Here is a 25,200-nt window from a genome sequence, read left to right as displayed (position 1 = left end):
TGTTGACCTTGACCACTCAGGATACCCATGCCTCCTGGGTCTCTTCCCACCCAGCTGCCCAACATCCATCCCTTCCTGGCCTCCCATTCTCCACCCAACGCCTCCTCGTTCATCTTCCGGATCTCAGCTGCTCCCTGACTTTTTCACCACCTTCACGCAACCCTCATACCAAGTCCTCATCAGTATCCATAAAATGTCTCCAATGTCTTCCAAATATCCCATAATAAATAATTAACTAAAACACTAACAAATAATAAATGATCCACCAATGAAGAATTCCAGGCCTTTCACAGTACCTCCAAGGACATCTCTGTTCCTCCCATAGCACACCTCATGCCCAGCCAGGAAGATTCCTACTATCACGTCATGTTTATTCCTGACCCCAGATCCCTGCTCCTCATGTCTCCCTCTTCCTGTCTCTCTACATATAACTCTGTCACTAGGTCAAGGCTTCTGCCTACCACTGCATGCACCAATCAAGACATCAGGAATGCAGGTATTTTTATTTCAGTTTAAAATAAGTCCCTCCTAGTCAATTATCACACTTTTAAGTAGTTGGATTACTCAGTTCCTGGCAAAGCTACATTTCCTTTGGCTAAACCAGAGCTGTTGGAATACCACCTCCCACCTGATTTTTGTTAAAATAAGGAGACAGATGAGGACACTCTGGCATTGATCAAGTTTTCTCTGTCATGGGCAAGGGTACCTGCATTTGTCCACAAGCATCCTTCATGCAGACCTCACCACTCAGTACAGAAAGAAAACATACTGCCTTGGCATTTGTATTTAAACAGTGACCAGAGAACGTCTCAGACCAGGGACATGTATTAACTCTAATCTCATCAAATGTTTTCCATCCAAAATACATCACCACATCCTGAAAAATTCAAGAGTCTCATAAAAACATGTCACGTCCATCTCACTGTGAGCAGGCTAATAGCTTAAAAAGCCTACAAAACGCCCTACTGCAAAAATTTCCTGTTTCTTGTCAAAAGTGACAAGGAACAAAGAGACTCAATTGCTGATCACACTCATTTTTTTTATGGACAAATGACTTACTTGGGAATGATTACTCGAGGTCTCAATTTTCTCCTGGGACTTGTCTCTGGCTAATCTGGCAGCTTCTTTTACCTCCTGGAATTTCTCTGCAAACTGAACATGAAGAAGATTTATCAAGATTTTCCTTAACCTCATACACAGCTGATATGCAGAACCCATCTTTATTACTTTGCATGCATTTTAAGCCAATAAGTTCTGTATAAATTCAGAGGAAGAATTTTGAGATTAAAAAGAAATGAACATAAGGAATGCTTTTTCAAAAAAAAAAAAAAATCCTATTGGCCAAGGTCAGATCTGAGTGAATTTCTAAGCTACTGAAGCTATTTTAATGACAAAATGTTAAAAACACACGCCTCTGGTAAACAGGACCTAATACAAATGCAACACAAGGAATTTAGCTGTAGCACACAAGGAATCCACGAAAAACTTCATAATCCCTATCAAAAGATCCAAGAATGCTTACAAGTCAGTGTCATGAAATACAAAAACATCCAACAAGCTGGGGAGAAAAAACTGTCCTAGATTTTAAAAGACTGAGACATAAAATAGCAAAATGTAACGTGTAGCCTAGGACTGAATCCTGTTTTGAAAAGACCAACTATGAAAGACTTTAGGGCAACAACGAGGGTCATGTGAACACAGACTGGGTAAAATGACATCAAGTACTTACTATTCATTTTGTTAGAAGTGCTGACAATATTGTGGTTATACTGGAGAATGTCATTATTTGGGCATAAATACCGAAGTATTTAGACGTGAAATGTTTTGATGTTCACAATTTACTTTAAGGCACTTCAACAATAATAAAACCGATGAATAAATGCCGCAAAGTGTTCGCTATTAAATCTACGTGATGTGTGCATGGGTATTTGTTATACTGTTGCTCTCTCTGCTTTAAAAAATGTTTTAATATTTTCTTAATTAAAAAATTCTTAAAATCCCAGGGTAATCATATCAATCACTTGCTTTATAGTCACTGACAAGGCAGCTGATTTTAATTAGCAAATACATCGTTTGAACAGAGAACATTCTGTGGTAGCTGACATCACACGGCAAGAGAAAGCCAAACATGGTTGCTGAGAAACAAGGAAAGCTAGCAAGTGGCAAGGCTACTGACAATTCTGTGGCTTTTGCTGAGAAGTCAATTTCTGAGCCTAGGCCACCCTCTGAGAGGTTCACAAAGCCAACAGGAGTCATCTGCTTTGGGAAACCCTGCAGGGTGACAGCTGCTGGTGAACCAAGCACTCCAGCAGAAGCAGAAAAGGTCAGCCTTGCAGTGCTCTGGCTGGTGTTGCTCCTGCAGGCCTGTAAATAAAGCCACAGCTACAGGGTTTCGTTTAACCAAACCAGAGCTGTCAGAGAAAAATCACATTACCTGTTGTCTAAAAGGTGTGAGGTCCAGCAGGGATGGACAAAGCATCCCCTTTCCTTTGCAGGGGCCCCGTGAATAAAAACAAGATGTCATGAACTCCTTGATGGCAGGGTCTGTGCTTTTCCTCTCTGCACCCTCCTCCTGACACCCAGCAGAAAGCAGGCACAAATAAGTTTGTCCCATGAATGAATGAGCTCTGGGTACCAGATTTGCACACCTCCACCCATTTGAAAAAAAAAAAATCACGTCAAAGTACAGGCCGAACTTAAGTACCTAGGAAGGACTGTTGGTAAGTACCTGGGAACATTCTGCCTCATCATTCTGCTTCCTAAGCACCCCTGATTGGATAAACTTAGGAGCGAGGTAGAGCATCACTTGAAATATGAACACTACCCCAGAAGAGATTCTATGCAGGCACCATAAAGGCCTATTGACCTTATTAAGACATTTGCTGTACACCTGAAACGAACACAATGCTGTAAATCAACTATACTTCAATTAAAAAACAAACAAAACAAGACATTAAAAGATGCAACTCTTAAAAGGTATTATCTTAAACAGCTTTGTGCCCGGTATCAATTAAAAGTCAAATCTCATTTGAAGAAAACAATAGTACATGAGGTTTTCAACAGACACCTCTGCTAAGGAAGTCTGCCACTGCTGTGCTCAGGAAGGGAGGGGCCAGCTCCTTCCCCACAGGCATCCCAATCTTTACCAGGCTTCCAAACCAAATGCACTGTTTTTTTACAGATCCTTCTTGCCCCTGTCAGGGTTTCTTTCTCCCATGGGTCCTACTCAAAGTTGCTTATAAACTAGATTGGAAACATCATGGGCCAGGGTCATGCTTACTCAGTCAACAAACATGGTCTGAGCCCCACTCACTCCTTCAGCGAACAAGCACTTTTTCACCGTGAACTGGGCTGTGTACCGAGCCAGGGGCTGGGGCATGTGCACTGTGCAAGTATCAGACAGAGGCCCAGAGCTGGGTAGCAGGAGACAGGGGCCAACACGTCACTAAGCAAAGCCCTGCCAGGCTTTGACAGAACAAGTCACTCCTGGACAGAGCTTGGGGCCTCCATTCTGTCTTTCTCCTCCTACCTGACCCTAAATGTCCCCAAATGGGGAAAACCTTAGCTCAACTCTTGGAGACTCTTAGCCCAGAGCACAAACCTTCAGTTCCAATGGGCCCTTCTCTCTTTGTCCCTGACACCCCTCATGGTGGCTCCTTGAGGCATCCGCCAGGTTTGCCTTGAGTGCGGGGAAACTTACCACCCTCTTCCCCTAGACCCTCAGCACAGCCACATCTACATGTTAAGGAGTGTGATGGCTTCTTAATACACATTCTCTCGTTTGCTCTTCACCACTCTCTGCAAGACAGGAACTCTTATTTATAGTTTCCAGATAAGAAAATGGAGTCTTAGGTTAAAATTTGCCCACGGTCACATGATTAGTAAATCGTAAACCGGAACTTGGGCCAAGTTCTGATTTCCACATGATCATCTACCCAACCAATTACTTTTTTAAAATTTTATTATTTTTTAAAGTTTATTTTATTTTCGGAGGGGGTAGGTAATTAGGCTCATTTATTTAATTACTAATTTTTTAATGGAGAGATGGGGATTAAACCCAGGACCTCATGCATGCTAAGCATGCAGCTCTATCACTTGAGCTATACCCTCCTCCCCATCCAATTACTTCCTTATGCCAACAGGAATGCCAAGGGTCTTGCCCAGAGCAGTTGCTAAATATTTACTGACTGGGTTTTCCATTTGCAAAGAGAAGTCCTTACCTTAAAATGTAAAATAGAACTGTGCTCACTTCCTCTTTAAAAGAAAATTATTTATAAAAGCTCTAACTTCAAAACAGGCCATAGGAACCTTTAAGGCAAAGATAAGGAATGAGGAACAGAATATTAGATGTGGAGAGAGGGGTCTGGGTGACAGGCTCTGATTTTACAGCTCTCCTCAGCTTCGTCATTTAACTGTCCTTCTCAGTTACAAAAGAGAGACAATGCACAGCTGTCACACATATGTCAAGACTCACATCCTTCCAGGACTTCAAGGTGACAGTGCTATTACACAGGCATACCTCATTTTATCACGTTTCACAGATGCTGTGTTTTTGACAAATTGGAGGCTGGCTGCAACCCTGCATTGAGCAAGTCTGTTGGTGCCACTTTTCCAAAAGCATTTGCTCACTTCATGTCTCTGTGTCACATTTTGGTAATTCTCGCCATATTTCAAACTTTTCCATTATTATTATATTTGATATGGCGATCAGTGGTCTTTGATGCCACTTTTACAACTCGCTGAAGGCTCAGATGATGGTGAGCAATTCTTAACCATGAAGTGTTTTTTAATTAAGGTATATACATTGCTTTTTCTAGATACAATGCTACTATTGCACACTTAGTAGACTACAGTAGAGGGTAAACATAACTTTTATGTGCACCAGGAAGCCAAAAAGTTTGTGTGACTTGCTTTACTACAATATGTGCTTTATTGTGGTGGTCTGGAACCAAATCCATAATATCTCCAAGGTATGCATGTGAACAATCACAGCTTTGAACACCTCAAAAAAGGGGAAAAAGGGACATGTATTCTTGACTCCTAGGGATGAGATAAGACAAGTGGTTTAGAAAGTACAGAGTCTCGCTATTCACTCACAGCTACCCTAGGTGCTGTTACTACTGTCAGGACACAAATACGGGGCACAGATGGATTTTGTAACTGGCCGAGGTCACACTGGGACTGACCACAGGCCATCTGACGCCAGTGCTGGACACTACCGTGCCCTACGATTTACCTGCTTAACTGCTGCCTTAGCTAAGGTGCCCAACTCTGATAAGGATCAGCCTTTCAAATGAAGGCAAATGAATTGCTCTGAACCTTGGTTTGTTCAGCTATAAAATGTGGGTAATAATACAACCTCCAAGAGTCACTGGAGGATGAGAGATGGGGCTTTGCTGGGTGTACAACAGGGATTCAACCAAGAGCTGGATTTGGCTTGTTTCTCAAGTAAGATGTCAGCGAAGTCTTAAAACCACGGACTTTAGTAAAAGAGCGCCACAAAAGGGTGAATTCACTCTTCAAAAAAAAAAAAAAAAAAATGAGCTAGTTACCTCTATGTGCTAGGGATTGTGCTGGGTACACTGAAATACCAAAGAAAGACTTGGTTCCTGTCCTCAGAGGAATTCTGAGTCTGTAAAGGATTTTGTTTTACATTCAAGTGGGTGAAAATCAAAAAAAACTTTTTCCAAAAATAAGCCTAAAATGTAATGAAGTAGTGGGGAAGGCATAGCTCAGTGGTAGAGTGCATGCTTAGCATGCATGAATTCCTGGGTTCAATCCCCAATACCTCTATTAAAAAACAAATTAATAGAAATAAATAAACCTAATTACCTCCCCCCCAAAAACAATAAATACATTAAAAAATTTTTTTAATGTAATGAAATAGGATAAGCCCTGTCAGATAAATTTTAAGTAAATAAATAATCATTTAAAAAGAGGTAGTATTCACACTACTATATACAAAATAGATAAACAATAAGGACCTACTGTATAGTCCAGGGCAACTATATTCAGTATCTTGAAATAACCTATAACGGAAAAGAAACTGAAAAAGAATATATATATAATATATATAAAACTGAACTCCTATGCTATATACCTGAAACACTGTAAATCAACTATACTTCAATTTTTTTAAATAAATTTTAAAAAGAGGTAGTATCAGTTAGTGCATGATGGAAACAGGCCCTAACATTTACATACAAATTCGCTATGACACAGGAGGAATCATAAATTAATAGCAAAGATTATTCAAAATATAATGATTGAGATAATTTTAGTAAACTGAGGGGAAATGAATTTAAATCCTTACCACAAACCAGTCGCATGATAAATACTGATGAGTTAAAGGGGTAAGTATTTTTTTTTAATCTGTATGCAAAAAGAATTGAACATTCATCAGTTCTGCTTGAGGGGTGAGAGGGTAATTTTCTAAACTTGGAAGAAATAAAAGAAAATCACATAAGTGACAGATTTGACTGCCTAACAATTTAAAGCTTTTGAATATAAAAAGAAAAAAAAAACTAAATCAGAAGGGAAACAACAGCCTGGGGGAAATATCTACAGCTAGGCTAGTACAACAGAAAAGGGCCATTATCTTCAGTATAGAAAGAGTTTGTACAAACTAAAAAGGAACATATGAAAACGCCAATAGATACATGGCAAAATTCACAAATAAAAAATACAATAAGTAAGCAACTTATAGAAAAGACCGTTCAGGCTTGCTGGAAATGCAGATCTAAGTACTGAGGTACCATTCTTTGCCTGCTGAATTAGCAAACGCTAAATACAATTATAATCCCCCCGGTGCTGGCAAGGTATTCCTGGTAGCCTTGGGTATTGGGACAGCCCCACTGAGAAGCAATTTGGAACTACGTATCACGAGTGAAAAAAAATGTTCATACCCACTGACCTAGTGATATCACTTGTGGGAAAGCATTCTACAAAAATAATTTAGAATATGGGGGGAAGGCTTTCCATATAAAGACATTAATCGTAGCATAAGCGACAATAATGAGAAACTGGAAGCAACCCAGGGATCCCTGGGAGAAGGATGGGAGAACGTTTCCCCCCACAGCCTCCACCTGTTTGGAGAAAAGCACTGAGGTGCCAGATGACAGTTGTCTGGTGAAAAGTCCCCTCTCTCCAAGTCTTAAGCTTTCTAATATTTCCCCCCTTATCATAAAAAAGCACATATGCTTGTACATTTAGTAAGTATTGTTTAGGAAAAACATTTTTTAAACCTATGGTTCCATCATCCAGAGACAGATAAGCACTAACCACATAAACTTTTGATTTTTTTTCTATCTGCATATATGCATCCACTACACGTTTCTTTTTAAAAATAGAATGATATTGTACATCTCTTTTTATAGCTACTTTTGATATTAACAATATGACAATACTTCCAAGCAATTATATGATCTTCTATTACATCATCTGAATTACTGCACAGTATTACACTGAAGGATACACTGTAGTTTATTTAACTAATTTCCTACTGCTAGACATTTAGGCTGGTGTCTTTGTCTTTTTGTTTATGCTGTCATAAATGATGTGGCAAGGAAAGTTCTTGTAGCTAATTCTCTGTACTCAGTTGTAATTATTTCCTCAGAATAGATTCCTATAAATAAAACCCACAGATCAAAGGATATTCAAACCACAAAGATTTCCAAATATATGCCAAATTCTCATGTCTTTACTTATTAGGATCATTTTCTGCAGTTTTAACCGTGTGGTAACAATTTTAATCAAAATCAAAATCATCCGCATCTTCATCATATCATGATAGAAAATGAATGACTATTGTTTTATTTTATTTGTGGCTTTTTTGGGCCTTGGCTACTGAAGACCCTGTGACAGATACTACCTATCTGCTTATCTAAAATCCATTTCTTCTTCTCCTTAGCTTAACAAAATCTTAAATCTGCCTAGAGCAGGAAATTCCCTAGGGGGTAGAGAATGAGAACTGATCTAAGCTGATCATGGCAACCCACTTCCTTGCCCTTTTTTTCTCGGAGGGTGGGTGTGGGAGGGTGGCCTAGGGACCCAAGATTGACAATGGAAACCCAAAAAGAAGTCTGCCAAGTGAATTTATAAGGACGCTATATCGAAGGTATCACTCTTCTGCCTCCTCCCTCTTGCCATGAATGCAGATGTGATGGATAGAGCTTGAGAAGCCATCTTATCACCATGAGGGAAAAGACAATCAAAGAAACATACAAAACATGCAGAGTCCTACACCCAATATCATGAAGCCACTGTACCAATGCTGGCAATAGCCAGCCACAGGACTTCTTTTTTGTACAAAAAGTATAAGTACTATGATTAGTTGTTACCTGAGGCCAAAGGCATTCTAACTAAAACACATCAAAAGAATGATTAATATTTCCCATTAAAAAAAAATGGCCCTTAAATCAGAAAGGTAGGACACAGGGCAATGTTCTTACAACTACAGTGAGTTAATGAAGTGAACGTAAGGATTCAACTTTGCACTAGAGACGAAATAACTGAAATGGGTCGAAACCAAATGCCACATACGGGGCAGGGCCTAAACGATCCCATCCCGGGATCACTCCCCTTCATGGCAGAATGTATTTCCTTCTGTCTGCGATGAAAGAGATGGAGCCAAACTTCTCAAGGTCAGATGCCAGAAACCATCTAAACTTTAACAACTGGTTCATTCTTACACTTCGTTCTCCTTTCTTTTGTCTCTTTTCCGAAGTTCCTCCTTTTGTCAGAACATGCAAGTCCCCTTTCAACACTCTTCAGTGGGCTGAGGTATTATGTCCTCTCGGATGGGTGGACAGAGCCCCAGCTTACCTCTGGGAATACACAGCTTCTGCTATTTTTGGAAAGCCTATGTAAAGAGCAGAAAGCGTCCCTGTAACACTTTCTGGATTTCTAGTGTGAAGTGGTCCTTACAATGGAAGCAGTAAAGACCAAGGTATCTATTTTCCTTCTAGGGGGTGGAAAGAGAAGTGTGTATAAAGTGTTCTTATGTGAAAATATCTACACTGGTGTTCCTTTTTCTAGCCGACTCATAGTGTTTGATTACCAATTCCCTTTTCAGGTCTGTGGGTGGCTGCTCTGTGAACTCAGGAATATTTAGCCACAGCTGTCCCTTCAGCAACACGCCCTGGGAACCCGTTAGGCGCAAGTTCCTCTTTGCTAGCTAATTGCCACTTGTCGAGACTGCCAGCCTCACTTCAGGGTAATTTGTCCGTGTGTGGTTAATCGTTCTCTTCAAAGAGAAGGGGAGACGTTCATTTGAAACATTCTGAACAAAGGAGACATCTGAGGGCTTATTTGATAAGTCTCTGTGACAATGGCAGGTCACAGTCACAGAGCAGGACTCCAGTGCCCCAGGAGGGGACTGAGTGGCTCAGAAGACAGGGCACTCCTCCTTAATGATAGGACATTTTCCTCCATTCAGGAAAAATTAGAAGTGGCCACGCTTGGAAGCAGGTGCAGCTCAAGGTCTCCCCAGTTCTTGGAGGCACAAAGAATGGAACTTTAATAACTTGTCCCCATTTTTGCTTTGAGTTCTCCCTTCTTTCAATTCTTTACATTGAAATGTTCCCCTTTCTCCTTTCTAGCCTCCTTGAGTCCTCCAAAGATTGAAGACATTGTTCCAGGAAGCTGAGAGTGATCACCTCAAACCATCCTGGGCCCTGGGTGGGATCAGGAGCAGATGAACTGAGGCGGACCCCGCCAGGACCCCATTTCTGACAGAAGCCCCCCAATCCTGCCCTTCCCCAGCCGTCTGAGGCTTCCAGTCTTTCGGTCTGGATATGAGACACTCAGCAGGGGAGGCATTGCTCCCCCCACCCGTCTCCTCCCCACCATGTGGTCCCCACCAGCCACTTCAGACAGAGGTTCCAGTTAATTATTCTTTCCACAAACCATCATACTCGCTTCTTTGTCTCCCACACCCGCTCCCCAAGTTCTGCCAATTTAGCTCCTCAATATTTCTTAACTCTCTCCAATTCATCATCTCTGATCTGGACTAAAACAAGCTAATCTGTCTTGATGCCAGAAAAAAAATCTACCTCAAATGCAAATCTGATCATTTTCCATCTTGGCTTCAAATCCTTCATAGGCCACAGGATAAAGTCCAGAAAGTCTGGCATGACATATAAGGCCTTCCAAGGGCTGGCCTCCATCAGCCTTATCCACCCCAGAAACCTGGACACCCTGTCAACAGTGTACGGTTTGCAGCCTCCCTCTCACAGTGTCAGGATTCTGCTTATGCTCCTCTTGTTGTCTGGAGGAGGATGGAAAGGGGAAATCCTCCCCGTGGCAGAACTGGGAACATCTCCTTGTCTGGTGTCCCCATACCTTTGCCCTGTACATCTCTTCCACCTGGCTGTTCCCGAGTTAAACCTTTTTATAATAAACTGGTGATCTAGTAAGTAAGATCTGAGTTCTGTAAACAGCTCTGGCAAATTAACTGAACTTTATGAGGAGGGGTGGGAGTCACTGGAATGTCTGATCTATAGCCAGTCGGTCAGAAGCAAAGGTGACAACCCAGGCTTACAAGTGCCTTCTGAAGTGGGAGGAATCTTATAGGACTGAGCCCTTAGCCTGTGGGATCTGATGTTATCTCCAGGTAGACAGAGTCAGAACTGAATTGCACTGCAGGACACCCAGATGGGGTCTGAGAATGGCTTGGTGTTGTGGGGAGCAGCCCCCCTGGCCCCTGCCTACACACATGTTGGCAACTGGGAGCAGTAACCTTTTAGAATTCATACTAAGCATCACCTTACTCCCCCTCTCTGAGGGCTCCAACCAGAGAGTCACCAACGATGGCTGTCAGAGACACCATGGGTGCAGGGAGTGGGGTAGACACGTGGGGAAGGAAGGACTGGCAAAGCTACGTCCTGAGGCTGCATGCTCAGGCACTGATGCAGCACTGCTTGCTATGTTTTCCTTCTCCAAACGTCTCCATTTTCAAAGAACCTGGCGTTTCTAAAAGGTCATCAGTTTTGGTAGCCTGGCGGTGCCAGAAGCGGAGAAATTGAAGACCAGAGAGAAATCTCTCACCAGCGGCAGCACGTGATCCCTTAACAGACAAGCACTGAGGAAGGAGCGCATCGGACCCAGCACTCACCGGGGGAAGACCACGTTACCTTCGTCAGCTGCTGCTCTGAGGAAAACCCCAGACCAAACACCGTGTTGGCTCTGCTGTCGGCCCACTGCCCGAACTTCTGCGACGTTTTGGTGAAAGTCATGTTGGGTGTGATTGTGCTGTTTATGATCACCTGTAGCAAGACAGCCCAGAGGGCAGACATTTAAACACTGAATCAGACACCAAAGTAACTCCTTAAAAAGTCCTCTGTTGGCAAAGCTGGCACATAAAGCCTGTGTCCCCACTGTTATGTCTGCCCCCGAGCTCCTCCCCTTCCGGCTCATCCCACGCTGAGTCATACACACCATCATGATAAGGGGCAATTTCAGAGACTTAAAAACAGACAGTCAGCCTAAAATAAGGCCTCACAAGTTATCAGTGAGAGAAAGTAGAGAATAATTTCCAAAGCTGCTATTTATTTTCCCAAAGCTGTCACGCATCCAGTCGCCCTGAACGGCTGGCCATGTCACACACCTTCTGAACAACTACACTATATACCTTCTGAAGCGCCTGGAGCCCCAGAATCCAGCTCAAACCATCTGGCATCTCCATGAGCCACTGGTGCTTGCTGCTTCCCCACGGGAAAGAAAAGGTACACTCCAACTGGGATAATTTATGGAGGGTTAATTTACAAACAGACCAATTCCACGAGTGTGGGCTGGGTGTAGGGAAATTGTAAGGGACAGTGCAGGGACCTGGGGCAAGATGCTGTCACCATTCCTTGACTTTAAAGGATGAAAGGTTATGGGACGTGGAATGAGAGAGTCGTGGAGTCCAGGCTGCCTGAACAAGAGGAGTGACCTTCTGCTGAGGGGCATGCCAGCACCTGGTGAGCTCACAGGAGGGGGAGCCGGCAGAACAAATGCCCTCACCTCTGTCTCTCTGGTCTCCTGCCACTGGCTAAACCCAACCAGAGCCAGAGGCCCCACGAGCCCACGGATGTCGTCGGCAGGTCAGCCTCTCAGGGACCAGAGCAGGGTAAAGAAGAGTAGAGAACATATCTGGAGGGGTAAAAGGATGGTGTCCAGCACATGGTGCCCTCATGCCTTCAATAAACATTTACTGAATGTTTGCTACAAGCCTGACATTCTGCCAACCCAAAGCTACAAAGATGAAGGAGTGAAGATTCCGGGTCTTCAAGTTGCAGTAGTCAGGAAGAGGGTAGAGATATGTAAATAAATAATCACTGCACAATTGATAAGTGTTATAAAGTATCAATAATAGGCTCCCTGGGCAGAAATCCTTGGAAGCCTCAGTGCTAAATACTAAACTACTAAAGATGAAAAAGCTCCTCATATCAGCTCACTTAAACCTCACAACAAACCCAGGACGTATGACCACCCACTTCACCTCGCAGGAGAAACTGAGCTGGCCAGTCACAGAGTATACAGACAAAACCCAGGTTGTTGGACTCAAAACCCTGTATTCTGAATTTCTCTATGTGCTTCTCCTTCCACACTTGACGACTCCTGTTCTTCTCCCCGCTGAGAAGTGCTGCCGTCTTCACTGCACTCCGGGCTGCCTTTCCTTCCTGTGCTGGCTCTGCTCTAACACCAAGTCCATGTGAGTTAAGACACTTTATCGCATGCTTTCCAGACAACTGGATGCAGCAGTTCGTCAAAAGCTCTGCTTGCTTTCACTGGACACTATCAAGGAATGGGGGCAGAGGAGTGAGGTATGGAAAACATAGATCTAAATCAAGGGCAAGGATAAGGGAATGTTTCCTGGACTTCAAAGGCTAGCTGGGTTCTGGCTCAGCTCCAGGCAGGACCAACATCGTGGAATGAAAGCAGGCCAAGGGAAGGCACATGGCTGGGAGCTGGATCAGAGCAGATCACGGGATCCCAGAAAGTCAACCCTGATCACTTCTCCATCACCAGGCTCCTTGGACGGCAAAGCAATGACCAGACCCGTCCAGAAACTTGATTTATTCTAAATATTTCCGCTCCTTCACAACAGACCTCTGCCTCTAGGTCAGCCTCCACACCCCCTCCCTGAGGTCCCCTTGAAAGACAGAAGACAGAGGATGACAGACCTCTGAAGCTAGTCTCAAACAGAATGTCCCAGGGTCAGTCAAATTGGAATAATAATAGTGATGCTGCTCCCCGCCCCTGGTATCTCCTGAGAACTTAACAGTTCCTAAGACAGTTTTTCACAGTCTTTCATCTCATCCCCATTTTTACAGATGGGGAAACTGAGGTGCAACAAAGTCCAATGACTTGTTCAAGGTCCTAAGACTAGCAACTGGTTAAAAAGAATATAATGTATGTATACAAAGCAATGATTAACTAAATCTGTATTTACGCTCCTTGGGGGCTCATTCAACTTCTTAAATCTGTGGACTCATCGATTTTGGAAAATTCATCAGTTTCTAGAAAATTCTCAACTGTCCTCTCTATGCATGTTGCCCCCGCTCCATTCTCCCTCTCCTTCTGCGACTCCAACTACACATACACTAGGTCTTCTGAGTTGTGTCCAACATGGTTTTACACTCTTAACAATGTCACCCCCTGATTCTTGATTCTCTCCATTTCAACTTGATCATCATTTCTATTGATCTGTTGTCCAGTTCACTTATCTTGGCTGTTGATATATTTGAGCAGCTGTTAAACCCATCCATTGGGTTTTAAATTTCAGACTTTGTCATTTTTCAGTTCTAGAATATCCATTTGATTCTTTTAAAAAAATTCTAAGCTTCTAGAACTATTTTCCTTCTTTTCGTCTATTTTGTCCACTTTTCCCTATATTTCCTTGAATTTATTAATCATAGTTATTTAAAAATCCTTGATGCTAACTCTAACATCTGGATTATTTTTGAATCTATTTCTGTTATCTAGTTTTGCCCTCTTGATTCTAGGCATGTAGTAATTTTTTTTTATTGTACAGTAGAAAATAGGTATAAAAGGACTATTAGGGCTCCACATAATGTAACAACCTACCAGAGAGAATCTTCCCTTTCCTCTGCTAGGCAAGCAGAGCAGACAGGGAATCCCTAGCTCCCTCAGGGACTCAGCGTCAGTTCTGGTAAGGCTCAGTCTGCCTCTGGTTCACCCCTGTGTTTAGGGCAGGCCTCCTAAAGCTTTCACCTGAGAGCCTGGCAGGTCTTTATCTCCTCTTCCCTGAAAGATGGCAGGAGATTCACTCCTGTCTGTCACAGGTTTTCAGCTTCATTCCATAGCCTTCCAAATCTATGCATCTTCAAAATGTGGCAAACCTTAAGGGAGAAGCTAGCCATGTCTTTGGGGCCACTCAGGTCTCCAATTCTGTCACTCAAGTTCCAAAATCTCTTCTGCTTCTCTGTTCCCCAGGTGTAGTCTTTCCCAGGGACCAAGCCTGGTTTTTCAGCATCTTGCTGCTCCTGAGTAGGGTATGGAGATACCCAGCGTCAATTCCCCTCTCCCTCTGGGGCTTTCCTGTCTTTACTGTTCTCGTCTCAGACCCCTTGGCAGGTGTTCGCTTTCTAAGCAATTTTACTCTGCCTTTCAGACATGTCCAGTTTAACCCTTTATACTGGCACAGACTCGGAATTCAGCAAATGTCCTGTGGGGAAAACCAGCCATGGGTTTAAAGCCCCTCAAGTGTCCACTTTGTCCCTCTAGCCCTATGCACCGCCAAATGTTTCGTTAGTGTCTCTTTCTCCCAGCATCATCTCCATACCTGGCCAAGCCCCAATCTCCACCCAGACACCCAGGACTGGCAAATGCTCCCAATAGAGAAAAGAGCGGCTGACTGTCACCTCTGAGTGGTCCTCAGCTCTCTGGAATTTCAGTCCCTCTAGTCCCCAACATTTCTACAGTTCCCTGATGCCTTCAGGTTGTGTTTATCCAACTTTTTCTAGTTGCCAGCAGAAGGAACACTGGCCTGCTGGAATCTATGTATTTTACTCAGAAGCTGAAGTGTTGAATTATGGAGATGCAACTTACTATGTGTCTCAAGTGACACTTTCCTATAATGTTTATGGGAAGTATGCAACCTCTCATAAGGTTGCCGTTTATATCAAGAAGCAAAATTGAACTTCAACATGCCAATGTAGCTTATTAGTTATAACTTCAAATAGGTAGCTAAGATTAGCTGCAGACACTCCCCAAGTCCTCCGATCACCCAGGGCTCACTCTAAGCAGTGATTCCAGACCTCTCACCTACCGTCCAGCTCTTTCCTCCCCTCCTGTATCCCGTGTGTGTTGATGGGGGCTGGGGGTGGAGGTAGAGAGGTGGGTCAGAACACCCAGCCTATAATTTAGTCCACCAAACCCACCCTACTTCATTTTCTCCAGTCTTACAAGAGAAGGGTCCATTCACCTGCCCAGAACTAAGCCTCCTTCAGTCCCCTAGGTCCCATCTCCTCCCCCCTACCCCCAGGATGTCCCTCCTACTCATACTAATGCACTAGGTGCTCATCACCCCATACCCAGAGTAGACAAAAGGTCTATTCACTCCTGGAACACGAACTCCCAGTCTTGAGGGACCTCTTCATCAAAACTTTGCAGTGGGAGCGCCTTTGTCTCTTCATCCCCTGCTGACATGCCCGCTCTGCTGGGGGACTGCTTTGATCCTGGTTCAGCACCACACCTCTCACTCTGTCACTGGCATCAAGGTGTCTAGGCATTTACCAAACACAACCTACAGGATCCCACGAGCTGGAGGTCAGCCAGGAGGGAGAAAAAGGAAAGCCTGCTCCCTTCACTGTGCTGCTCCTGCAGTCCCTCGGGCTGGTTCTCTGCAGACCTTGCCACGTTCTGGCTGTCTCCTAATGACTCACCAAAGGCTCTGGGACTTCTGGAACTTCCAAGATCCAGGGGGGAGGAGAAAGAAGAAAGAGGAAGAAAAGCCATCATTTACTCCCCCAGTACCCTTTACACTGCCACGACTCACCAGAGGTAGCTGGTCTGAACAATCTCAAGGTCCTAACAGTCAACCCATCTCTACAATTTGTGAGGCAATTGACTGGCTATTCTCCCAGGAAAGTCAGTGCACTGACCTTCTCAAAAAGCAAGACTGACAGCTAGGGCAATCTAGCCATCAAAAAAATGGTCAATCCTAGAACCTTCTTCCTTCCTTTCCCACTAACAAGGGAACTCCATCCTGTGCTACACTCGGCTCAGCCCACCAAGACCAAGTCCTCTCCTGAGACGCTGGGCAGACTGAAGCTTCTAAGGATGCATTCCTTCTGTGTATGTTCCTCTTGGGTCCCCAGATCACTTCCGGTTAATTGCTCTTGCCCCTGGAATCCACCTCAATGTCTCTGTTTCTCTTTGAGGCTCTGACTCATTTCTGACTTTTGCCCTCCTCAGGCATGCATGAAGGAGTGAAAGAAAGTAGACACATATGAGAAGAACTTTTGTCTACTCTGGGTCTGCTACGGTGAGTGTCCAGTGCAGCTGTGAGAGCAGGAGGGACGTTCTGGCAGTAGGAGATGGGATCTGAGGGAGGCTTAGTTCTGGGCCGGCGAATGGACCCCTTTCTTGTGAGACTGGAGCGAACAAGGTAGGTTGAGTCTGATGGACATAAGTTACCAGCTCAATTTCACTAGTAATGTGGAAACTACATTACCATTAACCACTGTATACTCACCAAATGCAAAATACGTCTGATGATACCAAGGGTGGGAATGAGGGGTGATGGGAGCTCTCAGAGATGGGCAAAATCACTCTGAAAACCAACGTGGCTTTCTGCGATAAAGTTTAAAATGCACATCCCCTACCACCCAGCAACCCACTCCCAAGTATATACCTGAGAGGAACCTTTGCATACATACACTGGGAGAAATGTACAGAAATGTTCATGGTAGCAGTGTTTACAAAAATAAATGTCCACCACCAGGCGAACGGATAAACTGTGGGATACTCATATAATGAAATACTATCCAGCTGTGAAAATTAGCCAAAGCTACAGGTATCAGCATGGATGATGACAAAAACATAATGTTAAGCAAACAAAAAAAGTCACAAAAGAAGACATCCAATATGGGCCTCCAGTATAATTCTATTTATATAAAAATCAAAAATAGGGGGAAGGTATAGCTCAAGTGGTAGAGCGTGTGCTTAGCATGCACAAGGTCCTGGATTAAATCCCCAGCATCTCCATTAAAAAATAAAAACTAATAATAAATAAATAAATAGACCTAATGACATCCCCAAAATTTTGAAAAATAAAAAATAGGTATAAGTAAATAATATACTTAGGGCAAAGGTCAACAAACTACAGCTCCCAGGCCAAATCCAGCCTGTTTCTATAAATAAAGTTTTATTGGTACACAGCCACACCCATCCACTTATAAACTGGCTTATAGCTGTTTCCTTACTACAGGAGAAAAGTTGAAAAGCCCTGAAAGAAACTATGATTCATTTTAAAAAAAATTACTATCAGGCCATTTAGAGAAAGTCTGCCAACCTCTGGTTTAGGGATTATATACACAGGTGGCAAAAATATAAAGAAAAGTAAGGGAACGCATAATACAAATTTTAAGAGAGTGGTAACATTTTGTGGGGTGGATTGGCAGGTGCATACATTAGGGCAGAGGCCGAGAAGGGACTTCTGAAGGACTAGTAGAGGACGGACTTCCTCAACCGGGTGTCGGGTACATGAGTGTTGGCTTTATTATCAGACATTAAATGGCACAGATACATAACTAAAAATAAAGCACACAAAACTAACAAAGCTGTCAGGGAGACTAATTTGCAAGGTGAGCAGAAGCTTGTGGAAAGAGAAGGTGGTGCCCTGTGCCTGAAGACACTGGAAAACTGTGTTGGGGGCAGAGGAAGTGGCCAGACCTGTGGGTTCTGGCCTCAGGGGAGATGGGGGCTCAGCAGACTCTGGGGTCACAGGATGGAGGATGTCACCCAGCAGGAGGGGAGGGGGACAGAAGTTCAAGAGCAGAGCCTGGGTAGAAGGTGACTCTAGGCAGCACCAAGGAAGAGTCAGCAAAGAAGTGAAGGAGTGCAGGGGGTGGTCGGGACAGTCAGGAGGGAACAAGGAAGAATGAGGCCCTGGGTGTGGATGAAAAGGGCACATGTGGGTGTAACTGCAGCAGACTCAGCAGGACCAGAACTGGTGCCTCCCTGGGACTGGGGAAGGCCAGTTGCTGGGTTGGGGGGGTGCCCTTAGAAGTGAAGTCCAAAGTGGGGAGAGGCCAATTTAAAGCACAAGCTTTAATTCGGGCTCCCGTCCCTATGCCTCTTCCTCTTTTTTGTGAATTCTCTCTGAAACTTTCACTGAGAAAAAAAGAGACTCGAGAGAAAAAAGACCCAGTTCCTGCAGATCCCTGGAACCAAGTTTTCGGAAAATGCATAAAACACACATAATCGAGAGGTACTTGGAAGAAGCAGAAAGCTAAGCTCTCTAGTCTCTAGTCTAGTTCTGGTCTTCAGAGAAGGCTGCTTGTTGCAAAATGGGAGACAGGTCCCCTGGATTCCTCTCCAAGGCAAGTTTTCCCAAATCCAGGGAAGTTAACTTGGAAGTTTCCCACAAGAAGTTGGGAATGAGTTACAGCAATTAAAACACATGTTGCCTGCTTCCAGAGTAGGTAGTAATAGATGCTTTTATTCTGGTTTTAATACCACAGTCAGGGAAGAAAAGATACTGACATTCATTGAAATCCTACTGTGTGCAGAGAACCTTCCATACGCTCTCTCCCTTAACAGAAGGTGCTCTGTATTTATCCAAAAGAGGAAATGATAACGGTGGGTGGAGGAGGGGACCCTGACTGTGTTTTTGAGAGCAAGTTCACATTCTCAGAAGAAAATACCCAACAAGTCAGGGTTTCAGAGGCTTTTAGCCTCTGAACCATGGCGATCAGGCAGTACATAGCAGGTACTAAATATCTGTGGAAACGATGACCTCCAAGATCTCTTCCAATACAGGTTTCTGTGAGCCTATAAATAACTGAGAACCAAGGGCAGGAGAGCCTTCCAGAGCACACGGGAGAAACACCTGCTCCAGGCATGTCTTGTCTACAGGCGCAGGCAATTTCTCCCAAGGATGGCAATGATTAACTCAGCCTGTAAAGACTGCCGACAGCACAATGAAATTGAGTGCTGCGATGGCTCAGTTAACAAATGCTCTGGAAACGGAGTTCCCTTCTAATGGAGTTGGCTGATCTACCCAAAAACCTCACCATCAATCATATGTCTGTTGGGGTGGCTGTCGGTGATGGGACGGCTCCCATCAGTGCTCCGGGAAGCTGGAAGGTGGGAGGCGCCCTCATGTGGCTCCCATCTGTCCACGCACGGGACTGAGCCTGGGTGACATTCTGAGGTTTTGGTCCTGGTTCCTTCTTGTCGGGGACACTACCCTGGCCCACTGTCCTTCGGTGGACATGGCACATCTACTGCAGCTTGACTCATCACCCACTCACTAACCCACCCATGTCTGTGGTGTTGCCCACTCTAGCTTGGTGCTGGGAATCCAAAGTCGAGCCAAGCCCGGTCCCCAGAGAGTACAGTTTCCTGGTGGCACAGAAGTGAGTGCACAGACCCCTGGGCAATGCTGGGGTGAGGCACCACAGGATTCCCACCCACTTATGTCTTTAGCGGCAGCTGGACCTGACAAGTGAAATACTTCCCCCGAGACAAAGGAAACACCTTAGTGTTTCAGGAAGAAAGAAGAAAAAATCTGAGCAGAGACTTTTCCTATGATGAGCAGCACCAATGGCTTTTAGGGGAAAGAGGCCTTCCCTGCGTCCCTCCCAAGGAGCGCATGTCAGCCGCTTGGGCAGGGGAGAGGAGTTTGCTGTGCCTCCCTTCACGGGGAGCCCGCGCTCCGCGGGCTGCCTGCGATGGGCCCTTTGCTCACAACGACCTCCAAGTCTCTTCCACCCCAGCAACTTGTTACTGAAGCACATCACCTCCTTCATTAGGGAGGGTTGAAGCAGGCTTGCCCTCCCAGACTGCAACAGCCTCCTGCCTAGGGAGGGACGGCTGGCCCAGAAGCACCAAGCAGAAGCTCAAGGTCATGGACTCAATGTGGCCAGGCCAAGAGAGAGAAAGGCAGGACCCGGGGCTCTGGGCCTGCCCAAGTTCAGAGGGGCAGCCTATTGGCCAAGACAGCCCCAAAGGCTAAAGGCATCAGATCATCTGTCATCTTAGTTCAGATAACATTTGGGATCAAAGGCCTAAAACAAAGTAGGGCTGTCCCAGTGTACTGGGACACAATGATGGGGATGCCAGGGGTAGGGTGGAGTGGGGGCATGAGGCCAGAGCCCTGTGACAGGAAGGGACTGGCATCAGCTCAGCACAGTGCACCCGATTCCAGTCCCTAGAGAGGAGGGAGATCTATCTGGATTATTCAGGCAGGGCAGGAGCTGGGGATGGGAAAATTAGGAGCTCAGTCACAGGTCGGGAGGAAGAAACTGCAGAGGACCAGGCAGCGGCAATAGCTGCCACAATGCTGGGGCATCACCATCCTGGGGTCCTTCTCCCTGACCCACCTGACCTGTGGAGCAGCGGGAGGCGCAGGGTCTGACCTGGACCTGGGTTATTGGTTTTGCACGCTGTTGCTCATCAGCTGGAGGAAAGGTCAGCAGGGCTGAGGGGGAACGGGGACCATGGCGTTCTGTGCTCTCGTTCTCAGGGCAGGAGACGTGCCCTCCACCCTGGGCCCCAAGTGCCAGTCACAGAAACTAAACAACAAAGGCTTGTCCCTACCTTCCCACTCCCCTGGGCCCTCTGTTCCCTCACAAGACACTCGCTTTTGCAGAACAAAGCCCTGTCACAGTTGCGGTGCCCCAGGGGCAAGGCAGGAAGCTCTGGGTGAGCTCTCGGAACCCCAGGCGACCCCAGGTGGCCCGGTACCACAGGAAGGGTGGCCTGAGACCCTTGGGCTCTGTCTCTGGACCCCAGTGGTGCCCCACAGGCTGGGCTCCCAATTCCCACTTTTTAAGTGACTCCATAACTTGGCGGATCCCTCTCACTGAGCCGGAACGAGCCCTGTCCTGCAGCTAGGGGCTGGCCCGCCCGCCCACACCATCTGATTTGTTAGAGCCAGCTCATTTGGCTCAGACCCCACACTGCCTCAGCCTTCAGGAACTGCAGAGCCGTCCTGATGCAGTGGCTGACACACTGACAAATCACTAAAAGCCCAGCTAATAGGACTAAAGCACTTTTTCTAAGAAAATCACTTTATCTGTATTTAAGCCACCTAGATCCTTGGATAACTCAACCGACAGAAGAGCAAACCCATCTCAAGGATGGCAGGTGAACTGACAGACTCTGTAGATAAAAGAAAGCACGTCAGCTGGGTTTACCACCCCTAGGAGAACACGCTGGTCAGAGCTGAGGAGATTCCAGACCAAAAGCACGGAGGAGGAAAGTGGGGACACAACCGCGGTATCACCACATCTCCCAGAAGGAGAAGACACAACAAAGGCCCCTTTTAGATATTCAGTCCTCAAACACAAGGTGCCTCACCAGATCCCTGCCCTCCCTCGTCTTCCTGCTCGTGGGGGAAGCCTGCTCCAGCCCGGAGGGTCGGGAGCTGGGGTCCGAGGAGCTGGGTGCAGGCACCAGCCCGGCAAGCCCCACCGGCAGCGTGAACTCGGCAGGTCATGGCCTCTCCTTGACCCCAGCCCACAAAATGAGGACTTCTGGGCTCCCCTCCTGAGTAGCAGGAAGGGTTGTGGCAACTGGAAGGAAGAGAAAGAGGATCATGGGGCCAAGCTCCTTTATCTGCAGCCCCCACGGTGCTGGGAGTACAGAGGAGGCCCTTACTAAAAGGAGAATTTTGCCTTAAAACAGGAGCCTCATCAGGAGATCAGGAGGCACTACAGCTCTCACGCCTTCCCTGGGGGATCTTCAGTGGAAGCTTCTGTTGCCTTCTGCTGTGTGGTGGGCGGGGTCATGAAGGGAGCAGCCTACAGCCAGACCCCGCTGTGCTCCCCAGCCCCCACCCACGTCCCCAGCCCCCACAGCCTACGAACGCTGGCCAAGAGGCAGAGGTCAGGACGGACTGCAGGGCGGGAGAGGAGGCGGCCAGTCAGAGGCTACTGCAACCATCCAAGCAAGACTGTACCAGGACAAGAGTTATGGCTTTGAAACAAGGTATGAGATATAAACATGAGACACTTCAAAGGCAGATTCATTTGACCAACTAAAAAGGGAATAATTCTGTGCTTTTGTTTTCCTTCTTTCTTTCTCTCTCTCTATTTTTTTTAGCAACAAATGACTGGGAAATGAAAATGGAGAGGTGATTTAGAGGGCTATTAGGGGAATTCTGCTTCAGATACACTGAATTTCAGGTGACAGAGGATAATCCATGTCCATCAGGATAAATCCAGATTAAAGACAGAAAAGAAATTACAAAGCATCAAGTCTACTTCGTTTCCTTTTGTGAACTGGGTGATATGTCTATTGAGATCCCTTTTTTATTCCACACCCATAACAATGTGGCAAAAGTATAGAGGAAGACAGCAGAATGATAAAAGCACCAGGTGAAAAATTATTTTAAGAAACTCCCATGCCTCATAGCACCAAAACCAGATGTGCTACAATACCTAGTGCTGGCAAGGGGGCAGTAAACTGGCATTCTCATCCATGCTGGAAGAAAGAACTCTTTGGAAAGCCATTTGGCAACATACATCAAGAGCCATAAAGCGTTAACATTCTGACCTATAACATTACTTCCAGGAATCTATCCTAAGGAAACAGCCAAAAGAAAGGAATAGATATGATGAATGAGTGAGGGTTTTTGTTTCGTGAAGATGCTCATTATCTATAATAGTAAAAAAACTGGAAGCCGTATCAGTGTCTAACCATAAGGGAGGAGACTGAGAACATTATAGGCCCTTAGAGGAATTATTAAAATAGCATTACAATGCTAGTTATGAAGACAATGTGGTAACAGGGAAATCTTTTTTTTTTTCAATTGCCATAATTTTAAATGAAAAAAGTAAAAAAAGTGGGATCTGTGATTATAAAGACATGATGACAATAACATCTCTGTTAAAAGGTGGTAGGATTTGGGGTGCAGCCTTTTCCCTTCACTTTCCACTTTTTGTTTTATTGGGTTTTTTTGTTTGTTTTTGGGGGAGGTAATAAGGTATTTATTTATTTTGATGGAGGTACGGGGGACTGAACCCAGGACTTTGTGCAAGCTAGGCTCTTGCTCTATCACTGAGCTATACCCTCCCTGTCCCTCCACTTTTCACATGTATCATGTTGCTTTTGATGAAAAATAAGTGACTGGGAATGTTAAAGTTGGGCGGCGGGATGGTACCTTGGCTCCATCCACACTGATGATCCGATAGCTGTTCCTCGTGACATCGTAGAAGTAGGAAACCGTGACCGCCTGCTTGCTCGCAGGCACCCAGTTCTTCTTGGTGTTCGGGTCGATCTGGAAGACGTGCGCGCGGGTGGTGAAGATGGGCTGTTCTCTGCAAGTGGAGAGATGGGCACGTGAGTTGATGGAACATGACGTTATGTATAATTTATGATTTCTAAGCCACCTAAGATCTTAATCGTTTATGGGGAAACATACATATGCATGAGAAAAATTAGAACAAGAAACAAGAAGTGAGGAGAAAAAAGAGACACCAGTGGAGTCGGAGTTGTTACTGAAACCCAACAACCTGAGGCTGTGGGGCAACTGACCTAAGGAACAATTGGCTTAAAAGGCAGCTCCTCGTGCAGTGTTTCTGCATCAGGTCAAGTGTCCTGTTCTTTTTCTGACATCCCGTTGGCATTTTTAGGATTTTGCAACAAATTTATTTGGGGGAATTCTGTAATAATTTTAGGATTCTGCAAACCATTGTGACTTCACATTATATTTCTATTAAATACTTCTCAAATTTGCAGCATTTTATGAATAATACATTCATTAATTGACCAAACCTTAAAGTTTTATGTTTCCAACTTTATAAACCTTTGGGTTTTATGTAAAATTTATCAGATCTATCTCTTTTGCTATTCGTGCCTCTGGATTGTTGTGGCTTTTTCACTCTACATGTCTGTAAATTCCTAATGTGATCATTAACCAAATTAACATAGTATCAACGTTTCTTTCTGTTGAGTGGGGAATTAATTAGATCTTGACAATAAGCATTAAGAAATAAGGCAGATGGATAAAAGTGGTAATTGATTTCACTGCATTTCATATTTCAGGGTATCTATTTCACAAAGTAATACAAAATGAATCACAGGCTCATTACAAAATATAATTATTTTTGAAGAAAGTCTTCAGGCAAACTGGCTTGAAAATCCTTTTAAGTGTTCTGAATAAGACAAAATAAGGGGGAAAAAGCCACCAGTATGTAAAAATAATCCTATCATTCATAAAATGCTATAGATTGGATAAGCACTTATTAGAGATAAAAATTAAATCAAAATTAGAAAAATTATTTTTTTAATCCTCACAATGTCAAAGAGATGACATAAAAGAATAGGACACCCAAGTGGATACAAAAATAAAATCAAAAGGGAAAAGTGAATTTTAAATATTCTGGTCTCTGGATGGAGTGGTTTCAGGCAAGCTGCCTCTGAACCCATCCTGACTATAGAAGGCTCATTATTGGAAAGAAAGCTGTTTTCCTAGCAGAGAACTTTTTCCTAGAAAAGCAATTTACTATGCATTTGAGCCTCACGCAAGGGATACTGAATAACACCATGAACACCAGCATGAACCGTCCATTGTGGTTGTAGAGAAATGCAAAAACTTTTTCACGACTATTCCCCTGAATGAATAAAAGCCAAGGGCATGCTCTTCATGCTACCTAAGTGCAGCTGTCTCTAGAGTCCAGCTTTCCAGAAGAATGGACAGAGCCCAGCATTCCCAGCCCCCCTGAGTCTTCCCTTCTAGGTGGTCCCAGGAGCAGGGAAAGTGTCTCTGGGATGTGGGTCACTAGGACGTCTGTCTTCCCTCACCAGTGAGGGAAGTTCACCCACCCACTCAGTCCTAAACTGACACCCAGCTGCAGGGTGACAGCTGCAGAAACAAAAGGAATATTCTCACTGTAATTTCCCCGCATCTGTGGTCCAGAAGGACCAGCCAGTGGGGGAGCGTGCGTGCGCCCGCCTCGTCAAGTCCACACGGGGAAGCCTGACATCTGCACCCCCAGCTGTGCTACTGCAGCCCAGGCTTCC

General features: G+C 44.9%; 1 protein-coding gene across 1 annotated transcript in view; it reads right to left on the bottom strand.

The window, feature by feature from the left end:
- The window catches only part of HOMER2 (homer scaffold protein 2), an 81,350-nt gene that overhangs the window by 14,009 nt on the left and 42,141 nt on the right, over window positions 1–25,200 (bottom strand). The window contains 3 exon segments of the mRNA XM_032469428.1: window positions 1,060–1,152; window positions 11,133–11,264; window positions 23,339–23,495. Of these exon segments, the coding sequence (XP_032325319.1) occupies window positions 1,060–1,152; window positions 11,133–11,264; window positions 23,339–23,495 (382 nt within the window).

Source organism: Camelus ferus, chromosome 27 (assembly GCF_009834535.1).
Source record: "Camelus ferus isolate YT-003-E chromosome 27, BCGSAC_Cfer_1.0, whole genome shotgun sequence".
NCBI classification, from domain to species: Eukaryota; Metazoa; Chordata; class Mammalia; order Artiodactyla; family Camelidae; genus Camelus; species Camelus ferus.
Note: the sequence above shows the minus strand (reverse complement) of the source record. Positions and strands in the feature narration are given on the sequence as shown.